Source organism: Spea bombifrons, chromosome 4 (assembly GCF_027358695.1).
Source record: "Spea bombifrons isolate aSpeBom1 chromosome 4, aSpeBom1.2.pri, whole genome shotgun sequence".
Lineage (NCBI taxonomy): Eukaryota > Metazoa > Chordata > Amphibia > Anura > Pelobatidae > Spea > Spea bombifrons.
Window position 1 is genome coordinate 20373402 of NC_071090.1, and position 18526 is coordinate 20391927.

General features: G+C 37.2%; 1 protein-coding gene across 2 annotated transcripts; it reads left to right on the top strand.

Moving 5' to 3' along the window:
* The first annotated feature begins 1451 nt into the window (after positions 1-1451).
* On the top strand, positions 1452-14804 carry CDX1 (caudal type homeobox 1). 2 transcript variants are annotated; one of them, XM_053463212.1, is made up of 4 exons: positions 1452-1998; positions 7991-8074; positions 12830-12975; positions 13987-14804. In XM_053463212.1, exons 1-4 carry the CDS (start codon positions 1566-1568, stop codon positions 14197-14199), a joined length of 876 nt encoding a protein of 291 aa, XP_053319187.1. In that variant the 5' UTR covers positions 1452-1565; the 3' UTR covers positions 14200-14804. The 2 variants fall into 2 exon arrangements, with proteins under 2 accessions (XP_053319187.1, XP_053319188.1); XM_053463213.1 differs by lacking the exon at positions 7991-8074.
* The last annotated feature ends 3722 nt before the right edge of the window (positions 14805-18526 follow it).

An 18526-nucleotide genomic window follows, 5' to 3' on the forward strand; every position in this document is an offset into this window, starting at 1 on the left:
CATAGAGGTTTCAGGGGATGAAGCCTGGACTGTCGCTCTTGCCCAATGTACCAGTATGCCTGTTGGTCTCCTATGGGACAACCTCTCTCAGACCTTCAGTCATTGTTTGGGAGAAAAGGTGTCGATATTAGCACCCTAATAAAATATGGTCACTTCAGTTCCATGCATTGGGCATTGAATACGTAGAAATATATACATATATTTAATGCATAGTATATCACATATATCCATTGTCTACTCTGGACAGGGGTGGGCTGTCATATGTGACATTATCTTTAATATAACGTTTATTTTTTATGAGATTCTACAGTCTCATTAGTGGATCTGCTATGAAAGCAAGTGTATCACCCAGTGACATAAAGTACCATATGGTCTGAAGTTTCTTTTAGCGTACACAAATGAGTTATTTACTAAACACTGTTTAGTGCATTTTAAGCATTGAACTCAGCAGGATTTCTTCGGCGTGTGGACAGCAGAAATGAGTGGAGCCTGACACAAGCTATAACAGGACTTGAATCCAGGAAAGAATCCTTGCATTGGATTACTATAGCTTCCCTTATATAAACTATATGTATATAGTAAGTCATATTACAGAGAGCTGGATTTCTTTATATCCTGGATGATTACGGATGTCCGTAGACGTTACAAAAATTAAGTGTGATATGTCTATTACCAAATACATATCTGATGCGGAATCTGCCGGCGCTTTATAAATAAATGTAATGCAACGATGTGACACTTGGAATAAGTACGCAACAACTCAGCTAAATCACCAACAGCTTTATTTGGACTAATAATTTATTTTGCATTTTTCTTTATTATTTGTTTACCCCTTTAACTTGTCCCTGCCATTATATTACAATCATTGCAGCGTTACATATTGTAAACGAATGAACATGCACTACAGACACTTGTATTTGTTAGACCAAAGGTGATGTGACTAGCAGATATGAAGAAATAAATAATTAAACCAAACTAACCTATAGATATTGTAATAAAGCAACAGAAATATGTCAATGTCAATATACGTTTAAGATACTTGTGTGAGTAATTTGACAACTTCCTTGACAAGAGTATGTTTTGCTGTTGGTAAGATATCCACCTGTTTAGCAAGTGGCATGGTGAACAGAGGGCATGGAAGCCTAGCATACCAAATCCTTTAGTATGTGGTCTGCATTACAATTGCTTTGGTTTGCTAATTGAGTGTATATGGTATTGTCTCTTAGGTGCCTTCTTTTTCCTGGAGACACACTCACACACACCAGAGCTATCTGTTGAGCAATTTGTACCATTTGAATTCACCTTGTGGCTTCCACTTTGATATGGCACTTGAGTATGTATCCCTTTGAAATGCAAAAGCTGCCTTTCAATGCAAATTGTATGCCTGGTGGCCCAATAAAAGGCTTTGTACAGGGAGGTGCCTCTCATATCACTAGTACAGAGCTGCCAAGGTGAAGTGAACAGTCATCCAGGAAGAAGAAGCAGTAGAGCAGAGTTGAGGGAAACTCCAGGACAGAAGAGACAGTTGCCCAAGCACATTATGTGCACAAGGCTCTGTGGGAAAGATGTACGTGGGATATCTCTTGGATAAGGACAGCAACATGTACCCCAACCCAGTAAGGCATCCAGGACTCAACCTTAACCATCAGAACTATGTCCCTGCACCTCCTCAATATTCTGATTTTGCCAGCTATCATCATGTCCCTGGGATTAACAGTGACCCTCATCATGGACAACCTGGTAGCACCTGGAGTTCTCCTTATGCTCCAAGCAGAGAAGACTGGCACTCCTATGGACCAGGACCTGCAGCCTCTTCAAATAACCCGGGTCAAATAGGATTCAGCCCCACTGATTTTAATCCGGTTCAGCCACCAGGTTCTGGACTATTACCACCACCCATGAACAACTCAGTGCCCCCTCTTTCTCCAAATGCGCAAAGGCGCAACCCCTATGATTGGATGAAGCGCTCGGTGGTACCCAGTGCCAACCCAAACAATGGTAAGTAGATGGATCCTCACAATGGGAGGTCGGGAACCCCCCCTGTAATATATATATAAATACTGCGGTATTAACGCTCATTCATATAGTGCCTTTATATTTAAAACAATAAGTAAATATATTTATATGCATATAGTACTTAAAAAAAATAGTATTTTCCTTTTTATATCAGATATCAAACGCTATATTTAAATATTTATTTTTACTTTTTTTTTCAATTTTATTTGTGATGCCAACAATGCTTAGAATAATTGTAATATTATCTTACACTATTACAATTTTAAAAGCGCATCTACAATATGTTAATTATTTCAAGTAATATAATAGACCTGTACATATTTCAATTAACATAACCTTGTTAATAGTTTTAAAATGTAGTGTTATCAAATTATTAAAATACATTTATTTTTATTGATATCTTTGTTACCTAAATGATTGTTATGCAATTATATAACTCGTTATTAAGTCACATGTTCAGATATATATATATATATATATATATATATATATTATAATTAGTTTTTTAATATAGGTTTCAACAGTGTGAAATGGATACATAACATAAATTCAAGAGGGAGGGTTTTTGAGTCTGAAATATCTCGGTATCCCTAAGTATGAGTTGCTTATTTTAAATACATTTATTTGTGATAACAAATATGCTTTATTTGTATATGTAGATACTAACATAAATAGATAGATAGATGAATAGATGAGGTTGCCAATCGGAAAGTTGTTTGCGCGAAGTCATGTATAGGGCCGGTTAGCTCAGTTGGTTAGAGCGTGGTGCTAATAACGCCAAGGTCGCGGGTTCGATCCCCGTACGGGCCAGCCTTTTTAGTTTTTATAATTATAAGGATTTTATAGGTTTGCAGATCCTAATAACAATACAAGTTTATGATAGTGTTGTTTTCAGATAACACAGTGTATTGATATTTCTTTGTATATATATATATATATATATATATATATATATAAACTTTACAAAAAGGTTAGCAGAAGGACTATTGAGGAGTTATGTGAAGGCGTTTTAGCAGGCTAGTTTTCTGACTATTTTTATTACAGCATGTAAAAGCAGATTGATTAACCCAATTAACAGTGATGGTAGTTGACCTAAAGTGAAAGTTTTTTTAAACAAAAAAAACAACTAATGCTTATTGCGCGAGTTATGAGCGTGCCGGGGAAAACTAGCTGACTCCTTCATATTCTATTCTGATTTAATGATATCTGAGCATCCAAGTGTTGTTTATCTCATTGGGGTATCACAGCGGAAAACCCTGCTTGAATACAGGTTACTTATTTGAGAACGTCTTTCATTCCTGACAAGTGATGGTTTTCATACAGAACCAGGTGTAGAACCATTTGGTTGACACCACGAGAGATTCGCTCAATGGAATCCTTGTGATTTATTACAAAAATGTTAAGTAGTTTTAGTTATCAAGACAGAAAATGTCATTTCTTGCAGGGGTACTATTTCATTAAATAGATATACGGATGGAACCACGGGAGGGAGGTTTTACTTTACTGAGAGGGTGGTAGATAGGTGGAATAATCTTCCGGCAGATATGGTAGTGGTTAATACAGTAATGGTACATTCTAAAACAAGACCAAGGAATGATAAAGGTTTGAGCCATTATAGCCGTCAAATTGTGTATTTATGGGTCTTATGTTTCGGCCAAGTTTGAGTGAGAGCTTCTGTAATTCTTTTTTTATTGATGATGCTGTATTATAATATTTTCCCCACTGTTTATAGTCAGTAGCGAGTGTGTATGGTTGTATGTGTGTATGTGTGTATGTGTGTATGTGTGTATGTGTGTATGGTTGTATGTGTGTAAGTGTGTATGGTTGTATGTGTGTATGTGTGTATGGTTGTATGTATCTACATACACGCCAGTGAGTTATGCCGTGTATAAATATGTTTATTGCACTCTCCGTATTGTTTTACAAAGGTGAGAACATACGAAAACCCGTAAGGGTTTGTAACGAGACTGTAGATAATACATAGCCTCGTTACATAGTTTTGCTTTTATTTATTCACATATGCATTGTGCAACGTTGCAATTTTTGGTTATGTTTACGGCTTACAGTAAATTATATCGAAAAAGAAACTACCCACCCTTCTATGATACATAGATCCTAAAATACTTAAGGAGCCGCTGCGGCTTAGTATGTACTGTTATTCTGACCCACAAGCCCCCTTTGTGATAAAACAATAGTTCCGTCAACAAAGACAATAATATCTGTTTCGGAGAAATAGTATGAATAACCAAGGAAGAAAATCTAATTAAAAATGAGATATGGTATAATTGTTGGTGCTATCTAGTAATACCCTCCACAAGCAAGGTTCCTCCATATTTAAATACAGCTATTCATTTAGATAAGAACTAATGCATAATTCCCTTCCAATACATAATCTACACGCAGAGATTGTCTCGAGTTAATAAACTATACTGTTCTGGATTTAGTCCTTTTTTTCCCCCTACAGAACGACATAGCAAGGCGCTATAACTTGTATTGATCTGTTTATTTTATACGTAGTTTATAAGTTGAAACAAAAATGCGAGTGAAGTAAAAGAAAAAGCCAATAATGAGTTAAAAAACAAAAAAAATACTTTATTATATTTTCAGCAATACAAAAAAATTAAATAATCATGATATAATTTTATGTATTAATGATTCACTTTAATGCAGTTTTTAATGCGATTACAATGGAGGTTCAATGAGTTAAGTCTTGGAATACTTTTTTCTTTAAATTTACTTGTTATTAAAGTATTGACATTATTGTACTTATTAATTATTATATATATATATATATATATATATATATATATATATAATTTGGGGTCAAGTTACAGATACAAGTTGTGTGTATTTGTCAACTTTAGAGTCCCGAAGAAATCTAAGTTGCTCATCTAGATGTACGTTGGTTAAGCTGCCTTAAATTTTCTTTAAAAACTTTTTTTTTCTCAAATTGCAATAAAATTATCAGACTTCACAACTGGTATTCAACTACAATAATTTAATAACAAATAATAGTTTTTACTACTTTTCTAATATATTTTTTTATAATTTCACACACACACATTCTGCATATTGGTTTATTCTGTAAAAAGAGTAAACAATACTTGTTGTTTCATAGCCATATAAATGTGACAAAATCAACACCCCTGCTTCCTTCTGAGTAAAAAGAAGACACTAATTGTAGGTATGTCGGTAAAAGCATTTGTTCACACTAATGAATATTGCACTCTATTTGCCATCGAGTAATTTTATGAGCCATATAATATCTGTCATGATTTCATTGGGAACACAGTGGATCAATCTATACTTTTTAAGGGTTTTTTTTTATTTTATTTTGAATTTAATGAAGTCAAACATAAAGATTTAGAAACCCGCTAGATTAGAACAGTAAGACACACTTTTTTTCCAGGCGATTTACAGACCAAGTCCGCTAGATATATTTCTGTCCCCGTAATCACACTAGGACGTAGTGTAAAATGAAGCAATTATGTTATGCAAAAAAGTATTCCATCGCTGAACAGAAGCGGTAGATAAGTAGAAGCGTTTTGGATCAGAAGTGGTAGAAGTCCATGTGTCCCGTCTACCCTGTGTACAGCGCTGCAGAATCTGTTGGCGCTATATACAAAACAAGAAATAATAATAAAAGAGTGAATATACAGCGACATGAGCAAATATGGTTTTACAGCCGGTAGAAAAAAGGCAGCCTCGTTGGGTTCTTCCATGCCATGTTGCTCTACGCCACAATCTTTATGCGGAACTTGCAAAGGTTGGCTAAACAAAGGAGTGCCAGTTCTATATTTTCCATTTTATACGAATAACATGCAAATGCCGTGCTTTGTTGAGTCCACTTTTACTGCAATAGGAGTGTCTTTTATTTTCAGATTTCCCACTTAGCTATCGGGAGACCTTACGAAGTTCATCTGAATTTGTATGGGGTTTTTTTTAAGTGTCCTTCAGGATTTTTATGATCAGTTTTTTTAATATGGGTTTACACATCCTGTCACTTAAACTTAGTGTGATACTTATTTGACTTCTTATGCTGAGTGGTTGCTCAGTTAGTATGTTTTTGCAGTAAATCTGAATTAGAACATTACCAAAGATTTCTGGGATTCAGGATATAGGGTATAGTCATGTAGACGCTAAAATAATTTTCTTGGAAGATCTTTATCGGTATCAACGCTGACTCCAATATATGAGATACCTTTATAGGCTGAGTATGATAATAGTGCAAGTTTTTAAGACATACGTGAAGATGAGACCTAAGTTGTCTTGAAAGCTTACACTCTAACCAAACTCTACCAATAAGAGTATCTCATTGCTTGGCTTCTTTTCCTGAGTCTTGTGTCACATTTCCAGAGCTCAAAACATCTAAATGTAGCTTCTGCCAAAGGTGTAAGAAGCAGTTTTTGTTTTCATTTTTTTGCCATTTTAACCAATAATTCTGTCATCTGCGTGGGCATCTTGGACCCTGACGCCATCCACCTGCTTCCACAGAAACAGTACTTTTCTTATTCCCCGCCGTATCCGAGCGATCGTAATCCCACTACTTGGGTGGGGAATTCAAACGAGGCCGGGTGGTATCTATTCACATGTTAAGAAAGTGGAAGTGGCTCCACATGAAAAACCAAATAAGCATGTTTTGCAAATTGTAGTTCAAAGGATGTTGGGGTTGGACAGGATAGCTTAACCCTTTCTTTCTCTACTCCTATTGTGCTCTCATATAACCACACCGTACACCTTGCATTGCCCTTCCACATTGTACTAACGACGTATGTCATAGGACAAATTATTATTATTATTGTTTTATATAGCACCATCATATTCCATAGCGCTGTACAATAGGTAGACAGGCCATAACAAGTAGTATATAACATAACAATTTGAAGATGTGATCAAAGTTTCTTAGAGAGAGATGATGGCGCTCACCGGCTGCCATTATTTACTAGAAAAATTAGCAATGAGCTCCGAAACAACAGAAGTAAGGTCAGTAGGGACAAAGTTAATGAAAGGATGCACAAGTGCCCCCCTTTAGGGAACTCTAAATGTTACAAGGTTTTTTTTTCTAATGTAAATTAGGTATCTCCTGAAGTCTCCTGTCCAGGAAGGAGGAGGAGATAGACAAGGACATTGATACATCTAATTGCACCCAGGCTTTGTTCTGACCTGTCCCAGGGCGGAGGAACAGAGAAAGGAGAAGCTTTGATCTTTGGTTGTCCCATTCTTTAATTTTAAAATCGGGAGGTTTCTGCTCCTTAAAGAAAAGACAGAAGCATTGCATGTGAAAGTAGTATGGATCTGCCCTAAATACAACCGGACAATAGAGTCTCGGAGATAAGATAAAATAACAGTCGAGTTAAAATAGTTCATCTATCTGCCCGAATCATGCATTATTGCCATGCGCTAAGACAGAGTTGGCCCTGCGCAATGCATAGTTAAAGCGAAATTTGCTACCTAAAGTGAGCGGCATGTGATCCGCGGCCAGTTCTTTTCGAAAGCGCATTGTAACTTTTTTCTTTAACGTGTTCCCTCAGAATGATCTGTGTGTGGTGAACTTGTTGGGGAATTTTGTTTGATATGTTCCGATGTTTTTGGCCTTTTTGGTTAAATTTGCCATGACTGGAAGTTGCAAAACTGTTCCTGGATGGGTTCAACAACAGCTAGCCATGCAGTGGTTCCAGTGCTTCTCGTGGTAGATTCTTGTTGTACATAGATTCCTCTACACTGTAAATGTCAGCTTAATTCGGGATAGCGATAAGCGTGGCTGTTTGGCGCTGGGTGCTGGATTACGCTTGCTGGTAATGCATAATGGAGTTGATTTTTTCATGGACTCCGAGGCATTTTCCTGTATGTGTGCATGTGCTCTTTCGATTTTGGAGCACAGCGCTGTTACAGTAAATTCTACTTAACTCACAGGTATGCCTGAACCCACCTATCGTTCTTTAAATCTCACTTTTCTTCCCCGGACTCTCACCAGGACCAAGAGAGCCAGGCAGATGGGGAGGCGCAGATGTCAGAGGCAGGCTGAGCCAGGAGAGAGAAACAGAAGCAGACCTTACAGGCAAGCTTTGGAGAGGGGGTTTTAACTAACTCAACTAACTTGTATCCCCTTGGCCGCTCCTTGAAAAACCGCTATTAATAACTGGAAGCAAATTCATCTTGCATCCAGCCACTAGTATATCATTAACCCAGTTAAGTCTCAAGTGCCAAAGGATCCTGCTGATGTCAGGTGGCTAGTTGGGTTAGGTCCTTTTCATTAGAGATGGGTTGTCCAAGCTCAAAAGCTAAAACAGGGGGAGACAAGAAAAGTCTGTACTAACACACACACACAAGGACCAAAAACCAGAGGGGACGTTTGAATGGTGTCTGCTTTGGTTCTTACTACTCAGTTTTTCCAAGCTGAAGCAGACCAATATCAGCTTGCCTTATTGTATTTTAGGGGAATATCAGATGTGATTCTTCTTGAGGTGTTACGACAGAAAAAGTTGATTTTGAGTAAACAGACCCCTAACTGCTCTCATTTAGAGCCTCTTTATACAGAGTTGGGCCTGCAAGCTCTATCTCTGCTTGTTCTGCTACGACATTTGGCAGTAAGCGAGTTATCCCTCCGTTTTAGATGAGAATGGCTGCCTGTTGATGAAAAGGTTGGCAACTATGGTAGAGCAAAGTAATATAATATACGAAAGGTGCTTGTCTTGACCAAAGGCCTAGATAGAGAATAAGCTACTTGGCATCTCTATCCACGTATGTAGATATTACCAATCTTTCTATACAGTAATATATTTTAATATAGTTGGGGAATTTAAACATGCGTGGGGTAGACATATGGCTATTCGGAATCTAATATGAAACCAACAACTGAGTAAGGTCTTTACACCAGAAATAATCATCAGATGGCCCTAATGGTTATTATCTGCCATAAAATTGCATGTTTCTTCCCATGGTTTCTTATGAATACTTCTCTGTCAAGATATGTTTTTCTTATTTATTGCCAGGTCTTCTATATGTACAAATAAGTAATGGGTAACTGAAGTGACTAAACTGTCACCAAATGTGACATTCACAAGTATTTAAGACTTTGGTGTTGAGGTTTTAAGTGGGATTTGGAATCACACTATGATGTAATAGTAGCGCTACCATGGCACCACTAAAGTGTCATTTTTCACAAGTGTCTAGTCTGCCGTATGGAAATGACTAAAAAAGTCTAGTGTGAGGTCACCTTGTGCTAAGGATGTTGCAGTAATCAGTATAGATAACTAATGCAAATGCGTTTTCCTGGTCATGTAGTTTATTGGCTACTCTCCTGTGCTAAAAGTTGCAAATATGACTTCACAATTATCATAGTGCATTAATAAATAATCACCAATAGTTACCAATTTTGGGGCATTATATTCACTAAACATGTAAATAGCCCCAAGTGATTTCGTACGATATTTAGTGAAATTCCAGAAAGTGTTTTTCTATCTTTTTGCTAATCCTTCTTTGGGACTTCAGTTCCACCATATCATTTTCCTACCCAATGTCTCTACTTTGGAGGATGTCACAAAGCTTTACATTATGAATATTATTTATTGTTTTATATATTATTTATATTCCATATGGCCGTCCCAAAATAGAAGAGGCCATTTGACATTTTGTTTATTTTGGAATTTGGGTGTTTCAGGTATGCTTCTCTAGTTCTTTAGTGTCCTCGCACAATGTAACCTCCTAACCGACGAGGTTAATTGCCCACTTTCTTTTATGAGTTCATTTCTAACAGCTTCTGTGTAAATCAATTAAAGGTGGGTCTCCAAAGCCTGCACTGATTAGCCCGGTGTCTGCAGCTGGTACAGATAATTAATATATGTGCTTATCACGAGGATAGTTGTAAATCATAGAACATCAGAGGACTGGAAATAAAGTGGCCTATTAATGTGTAGAGTTTAACAAACCACTTACCTGGACACTCCTGAAAACTATTCAGAGTGAAGTTTCTCTTACTGTTTGTTCTGAGGCAACCAACATGCAGCTGTCCATATGCCCTGGAACCACAAATCTCCTGATGTACTCATTATTATTATTAGTCTACTGACCATAAATGGGATGGAATATATGTGTGTGTGCGTGTGTATGTATGTATGTGTGTGTATATCATTTAAAAAAGAGGATATGGCATTGTGTGTACACCTCAGGGATGACTTATAATAGTTATTACTAGCAACATGTTCTAGAATTACCAGGTTAATGGCATGGCATGTAGACACTAACATGTGCAACCCGTGTCCACCAGACAGTTTTTTTTTTTTTTTATCTCTATACCAACCAAGCCAAAATATCATTCTTTGGAGCAAAGCATGGCTTATGCATCTGCTAGTACATCCGCTAACTTAAGATATAGGTATAAGTTTGTATTGTTCACAAAGTTCCAGCATATAATTTTTTGATAACCATTGAGCCTTAACTGAAATGCCTGTTATACTTACCCACGTCCCCAAAAACACTGCCTCAAGCATTGATAGTATCCAAATCATGTTAAGCCTTGGGCAGTCCTGCTAAACGGGACACTTGCTGGAACAGCTGATGCCCAGGACGAAAGCTTTGTTGTTGGGACTGTCCCAGCACCTTTGGGAGTGTTGACAGCTATGTTTTTTTTTTTAGAACAGAAATGTGACACATAGTAAAAATACCCTATAATAATCAGCTTCAGGTAGAGCGTTACCAAGGCACTATAATTAGTAGAGCTTAATCGATTGGTCTTGTTGTTTGTTTAAGTTTAATAGTATATGACAGTCTCCTTTCAGACAGGTAGACTCCAGGTTTCAGAGGGACAGTCTGATGTAAGCTGACAGGACATGCCGCTAAAACAAGATAAATCCATAATTTATTGCTAGGTAAACGTTAAAATACAGGCTTTTATCTTAAAAGGTGGCAGTTAACCCCTTTTACCCTCCGACTTAGCAAGCATGTAAATCCTCACCTGTGATGAACAGACTGCAAACTAATTTGTTAATAACCGCAGTCAATAGTCTAATTATTCTAAGACCTATATACAATTTACTTAATAATAATTTCACGGACAAACATGACATATCTGACATATCAAAAGCATTTATATACTTCGGAGGGTTATAGTTACATTACTATAATGTGGTTAACACATCGGGTCATCATGTGATCGTGTCACATATTAGACTGTCGAAACATTCTGCATATAACACGCATTAATGTTCATGATACATATGCTTTTAAACCACAAGATTCTTCAAATGTGCAAGCATGTTTCATAATGTTTCGGATTGATCACCGCCTATCGGGAAAGAAGCATACATAGAGAAGAACATTTCATTTTAAGTGCAGGAATATCTGTGAAATTATTCAATATGTTAATTAGCATTTTTCAAATTACATTGTGATATTGAACTCAAAAGGAGCGATCTTTGACAATAAATAACAAAGGCATATCTTGCATAAAAGGGCCCTCCAACCATCATATGTACTTTAATGCGTATGATAGCTGAGTGTGTTAGAACTCCCTTATATACAATTGTTTCTTGGTTTCAGCTCCTATTCCTGAAAGTGATGTGCCTAGTTGAACACATCTGCTGGTTGTGCCCATGTGGTATACTCACCACCACCAGTAGTCACCACTGGTCCAATGTGGGTTCCAGATCAGTTCTAATGAAAAAACAATCCCAAATGGGACCACAGAAAGGCATTTCACTGTAGCTCTCTTAAAGGAAGGTGGATGTTTAATAAATAAATATCACTCTTCATTGAGAAGGCAGCCTGGGGAGCTTCCTTTTGATAGCATGTAGCTTCTTGATAAAATAATAACACATATAACACAAATCACATCATGGAGATTGGCATCTCCCTTCATCTATTGATAGCTATTTATTACATAGTAATCAGGAGATACTCTAAGCTTTATGTGCTTGGTGGGTATTATAAAGATTCTTTTAGTTTGGGAACACTTATACATTGCAATAGTAAAATAATGCTAAAGTTTAAAATAGATTTTAATCAGGGCTATATTACAAAGGGACTTAGGTAGAATGCTCCATGGTTTTATTATAAATGAAATGTTAAGATCCTTTTAAAATCATATTCTGTACTATTGATAGTAATTGGAGTAAGTGAGAGTAAAGTACCCAATCTGTTACCCGATGATTTTTAAACCAGGCAGTTACCTACAGGTAAATGTAATAGACTATACATAAAATCATTGCTTATTTATATTAACATTGTTGTATTGGAACAATAGCCTTACTTTAGAAGTTTGAGATGCTTTTGTATGTCTGAGCCCATTTTAAACTTTTTTTGGGAGATAAACATTGTAAACTCTAAATGGAAGAGTATGGCCCAAGGGAAGGGTTGGCCAGTGGACAAGAGAAAGTATAAATCTTGGATCGAAATCTGGGAATTATATCATTAAGCATTTACCTATTTTGTGTCCAAAATGGCTGAGTTTGAGGTCTATAATCCACAGGATACCTTGCGACAAAAGTAAGCATTGACATTGCCCCTCACCAGTGTAGATCTGGAAGGTTGCCCTCTGGTTGAGCTGATCAGATGAGTATCTACTTAAGTAAGCGTGGTTACTTAGGCTTCTGTGTGGAACAAAAACAATTTTGTAGCCTGTGAGCTTGCCAAAGTTTTGGGGTATGACATGATATTACACTTTAGGAGGCTGCATTAAAGCTTGAATATTATTACATACATGTTTTCTTATTGGTTCTAGTGAGAAGAGAAAATACTCACTCTTTGTCATATTGTTGCTATTGGGTTTGGGTATGGAAAGAAATGTAATTAACATGGCACCTCCTCTTCTTCCTAGGAAAAACTAGAACAAAAGATAAATACAGAGTTGTGTACACAGATCATCAACGCCTTGAACTGGAGAAAGAATTCCACTACAGTCGCTACATTACAATCCGCAGGAAGGCTGAGTTAGCGGCTACACTTGCATTAACAGAGAGACAGGTAGGTAATCTACAATGCGTGGGGTGAAAAATTGTTATGTTTGTGACAATGTCTGTGGTGATAAAATATATGATCATCTATCACCCCCACAGTGGGCTGCAGCTATTAGTGTGGTGCTCCCCTCAACTTTAAATATAATCCCATAAACCAGGGGTTTCTTTCAGTTAAACAGAGCCACTAGCAGGCCCAGACTGGCCATCTGTCGCACCAGGCAAATGCTCAGTGGCCTGTAGGCAACAGCGCCACACACTTACCTGACTTGCCGCTTCAGTGACAGATCAGGTTCTTCAGTGAAGTTCTCTATAAGTGAACATAAAAACATAGCATATGTCGATGCATATCTAGCCGTTGGTCAACGTCATCAGATACAGGGGGAGTTAAAAGTGCCAGTGTTGCCCCACCATCACTAGTCCAGCCCTGCCCACTAGGAGTGGTATTCTGCAAAATACAATTGACCTGTGGAAATCTATAAGTAGAACCCTCATAGCTTCAAGTATAATTAAATTCATGTATTAAAAATATGCATTGTGCTCTTTGGAGGATTTAAATGAAACAAATGGTATGTTAAGTTCACATTACTCCAATTCAACTACTATAATAGTTACATAGTTACATAGGCTGAAAAAAGACATGCGTCCATCAAGTTCAGCCTTTCCTATATCTTATTTGTTGCTGTTGATCAAAAAGAAGGCAAAAACCCCCAGTTTGGCTCTTTCCAATTTTGCACTAACCAGGGAAAAAAATTCCTTCTTGACCCCAAAATGGCAGTCAGATTTCTCCTTGGATCAATAAGCTGTTTCCCCATAATTAAAGATTATATCCCCGAATATTATGTTTTCCCAAGTATCCATCCAGTTGCAGTTTAAACGTCTGCACACTCTGATAAAACTACCTCTGCAGGCAGAGAATTCCACATCCTTATTGTCCTTACTGTAAAAAACCCCTTCCTCTGCCTTAGACTAAATAATGGGCAATTCAATGTAAAATTCTCCAATTTGCTGTTTTTTGTAGGTAAAAATTTGGTTTCAAAACAGAAGGGCAAAAGAGAGGAAAGTAAATAAGAAGAAGATGCAGCAGCAGAGTCAGCAGGCCAGCACCACCACTCCCACCCCACCGACTGTTGGCACCACCACTGGAATGGGCGGGATTTGCAGTAGCAGCAGCAGCAACAGTAACTTGGTATCTCCGTCGGCACTGACTATTAAAGAGGAATATCTTTCTTAAGGGACATTGGCTAAGTGTATAGCCCTAAAACTCTTTGGAACTTCAGTGTATCCGATTCTTTCCGGAGTAAACCATCAAACCTTCTCTGCTGAACGAGCCCACTGTATCTCAAGTCTATGCAGCATTTAGGGGGTTCAAATGTTCAACACAATTTTAACACTCCTTAAACGGAGTCATTGGAGGACTGGTCATACCATTTTATGTATGCGTACAGAGAATATCTGGATTAGTATTTTGGTTTTAATGGCCATCAGTGGACACTATCTTATCTATTTTTTGTAACTGTATATTTAAAAGGAAACTTTTCATGTAAAAAAATATCTTTTTATGTACTTAAAAGTAGGGGGTATTTTTTCTATTTCAACTATTCCTTTTTATATAATTTTCTCTAGTATGGCGTCTACGCAGAGGTTAGAATTGAGCAGATTTGTGGTTAAATTTGGTAAAAGGCTAGTTCTTTCTGTAAATTATTGTAAAATCTCATTTTCCTTGCAGCTGAGAAAAATATATAGTTAGAATCAAATAGCAGCTTGGTTTATAAAATCAGATGGTACTCACACAGCCAGCAAATTTGTTGAGCTGTATATAGGGCTATAGGGCTGTATATAGGTACTATAGGCACTTTCTGAGAGACCCACATTTTTAGCGGTGCCACAGGAGTAAAAGATGTAGCCACATCCTCCCATCTGCAACACCTTTTTTGTGATAGATTTTAAATGCGTCAATCATAGCGATATGATATCCTCTTTTATGTGTATATGTTTGCTATTTCACAGGTTTAAGTGTCTTTATAGTTTGGCTTGATAGTGGACTATCTTCCATTTTTATAGTTTCTACCTTTCAGTCTATGGAGTTGGCAACATGATCACCCCAGACCTAAACGAATGGGGTTAATAAGATGTCTTTTTGATGCCACTTCCAGTTTTTTTGGATGTCCCGCTTGGGACACTTAAGGAGGTTTCTTTCAGCCAGTTGGACTCCAGTAAGGATTGAAGGATTGTCCCCCTCCTATGGGACATATATTTTCACATTTTTAGAATCCATTTTTTTATTGCCAAAATTTGTCACAGTTCAACAACTTCAGAAATTTACCAACTTGTTTAGCACATAATAAAATGCTTGGTATGTCCCTATTACCAGTGAAGAATGGAAAAGTACAGTTAAATTCTGTAGGTATATTTATTGCCGTAAAAAAACAATATTGGTTTCATCTTAAAAAAACCCCCAGTGAACATTCAAGTTATAATTCTGCATTTATTGTTTTTAACTACTCTTCGACCTTGTTAGGTCACAGAATAAATATATTTATTTTTGTTGTAAATCTAGAATCTTAAAATGTCTTATTTTTGGTAAGAAGTGCCATTGTATTTGTTTGGGCACAAATGTTAATAACTATTAGTAATACAATTATTATCTTTGAAGTATCTCTAAATCAGATTTCCCCGAACCAACCAAAAAAAGCCATCACTGCGGATTTCCCTTTGCCAGGACAACCTGTAATAAAGTCCTCAATTCTGCAGTTAGGATCTTGCTTTTTTTGGTAAAAAAGTACCTTTTGTGTTATTCTCCTCCACTTTGTCTGCTGGAAGATAAAAAAGGAGGAGGAGAAAATGAGAAATAAGTCTAATTTACTAACTCCAAAAGCAGAATGCATACACTGATACGCATGCAAAATTACATTGGCTTTCATGTAAAATGGGCTCCAAAATATAAATGTGAAGTGGTTTTTAAGACTTTGTTAAGGTGAGGATTGTGGGTGAAAGTTGTAAAAATGACAACCTATGTTTGGCTGTAGACGTTATTGCCAATAGGCTGCTGATCTGCATGTCAGTGGCAACATTTTCCTTGCACTTGTGGATCTGAGAAATTTTAACCTTGTCTTTTTTTTTTCTATGCAAGTAAATACACCAATGACTTAAAATAATAATGTATACGATGTTGCTGGCAGAGGAGACTACATAGAATGTATGTTGTTTGCTATATATATATAAAATCTCACTTCTAAAAAGACTAATTTGTGTGCGTTTGTTTAATATCTGTTGTTCCGTGAATTCACATTATTTTTATTTTTTGGGTCATAATCGAGAACTTTGCTGCTAATCCTCGTCCGCACTTTTATCCTTCTCAGGTGGAAGAATGTGGCTGCTATTCTAGGTACTCAGCTGGGGTTAAAGAACAATCTATGCCTCACTGACAGGGCCCTAACTTCTATGGAGCAAGAGGGACAGTTGCCCCAGGTACCACAAGGTAAAGGGCGCTTTTGAGCCGCCCAACAGCAATGTCCTTCACCCCATTGCTCTTCTGGAAGCAGATGTGACGGTCCTCCTCCTCTGCCCTAGGTGCCAATAGCCTTAGTTACGGCGCTGCTCAATAGATCTTTTGCCAACTTCTCTACTGTAGTCCTCTCATTTTGGGTTATTCACTAATCCTTAAATGAAATCTCCCATCACACTTAAATATATTTGCTATTGTGCTATGGGTGTAAGGAATATGTATGCAATATTTGTTGTGGAAAGTCACATTGATAGTAACATAATGATTTATTTCTGTTTCATGCAAGTACTCACCTACCAACAATTCCACCTGGAAAACTCTTGGAAATAAGAACGTCTGATTGTGCCACATATTACGCGGGATATTATGTTACAAATGGTGTTAAACAAGCTAATGCAAGCTGCATATTGTATCAAAAACAGTGAACAGTACTACCGGCTCTTAATGTGTGCAGGTGACACCCAACTCTGGATTTTCTATATGTATATCACACCGGAAAACCAAAGATCTAAGTCTTTTTCTGCTCCTCTTCTTTAATAAGGAAAAACCTACTTGTAGATCTATGGCTCCAAATACCCATATATTCCTGCTCCAAACTGGGTCACCAGGGAGAAGGGTTGAAGTTGTGACTGGACCCAAACCATAAATATAGTGTCATATTGTATTCCCATTTTCACCACAGAGCAAGCAAGTAGTCAAACAATGTATAATAATAATAATAATATTATACAAAAATAGGTCCTATTCTCATGAAAGACACTTCTAAGAGCTAAGAAAAGGAAGGAGAGAAAGAAAGAAGAAAGAACAACATAGAAGGATGGAAGAACAAAAGAGAAAAAGCAACCAATGCATTGCCCATTAAAATCAAGCAGGGCAAAAATGTCTTATTGCCTGCTTACAGGTATCAGCTCTACATATCAGGGTTACTTTGTTACAGGTACACATGAAATATAAATGAATCTTATTGTGAGTACATGGTTTTATAGGTATAAACAGTGTGTGTGTGTGTTACACTATGAAGTTCATTATGAAGACCTCTGTTCTTTCTCCTTATGCCCATATTCTTTTAAATCATTGTTGCTGAAAACTATGGTGTTTTTAGTCTCACTTTAGAACTTGTGCTTTACCTGCGTATTGAAGACTGAGCAGAATATTAACTAGCAAAAGGCATATAAACAAGCGTTAGACAGGTGTGAAGAGGTAGCTTTGAAAGAAAAAAAAAAAGCAGAAAAAGGGCAAAGAACAAGGCCAAACCCTTATAAACTCTTTGGATTCAGTTCGTGTCCCAGAGCCTAGCCTAATCAGTGTTTATGACTGCTAACAGACTGAATATCCCACTGCCATAAACATTAAACATTCTGAGATATCGGTGGGAGCAGCTGGCAGAGGGGATATCACATAACAGCTGAACGATAAGTCACTAAAGGTGAAAGGCGCTAACATTGCATGGGGCGCTGGAGTATGCAAGATTAGGGGAATAATTACTCATTTACCTATTGCCTCTGCCACGCGAAAGACAGCTGTATACTGTGCGCACAAAGAAACGTGTCCTATGTTTCGTGAATTTCTAATGTTTAAAATTTCATTAGGATTCATCCATTTGTTCCCACCTGTAGCTGCCATTACAAGCCCTTTTGGCGGCATTACAAGCCATTGGTGAGGTAAAGTGGGAAGGGACTTCTACCTGTCAGTTATAACAATAACTGAGAGGTAGAAGTAGCCAAAAATGAGAGGTGGCCTACTGATGGTTATGGCTGTGATGGGTCCAACAACATATGGGAGTTTTTTCTTACTTTTTTCAGCATTTACAAGAGGGCGGGACAAGCGTTAGATATATAAGTGTGGTGACGCCATTTTGATTTGTCAGCAGTTGCAGACTGATGAGAGGTGGAGTGTAAGACAGTGATAGCTTAGCAGGGCTGAAATTGATGCTCATTTCTCATATACAATACTGAAAGTTAATTGATAAAGTAATAATAGTTCATTATTGATTGTGGGGTGGATTGGAGAAGGTGTAGTATACTACTGTAGTGTATGTATATAACTTATATAC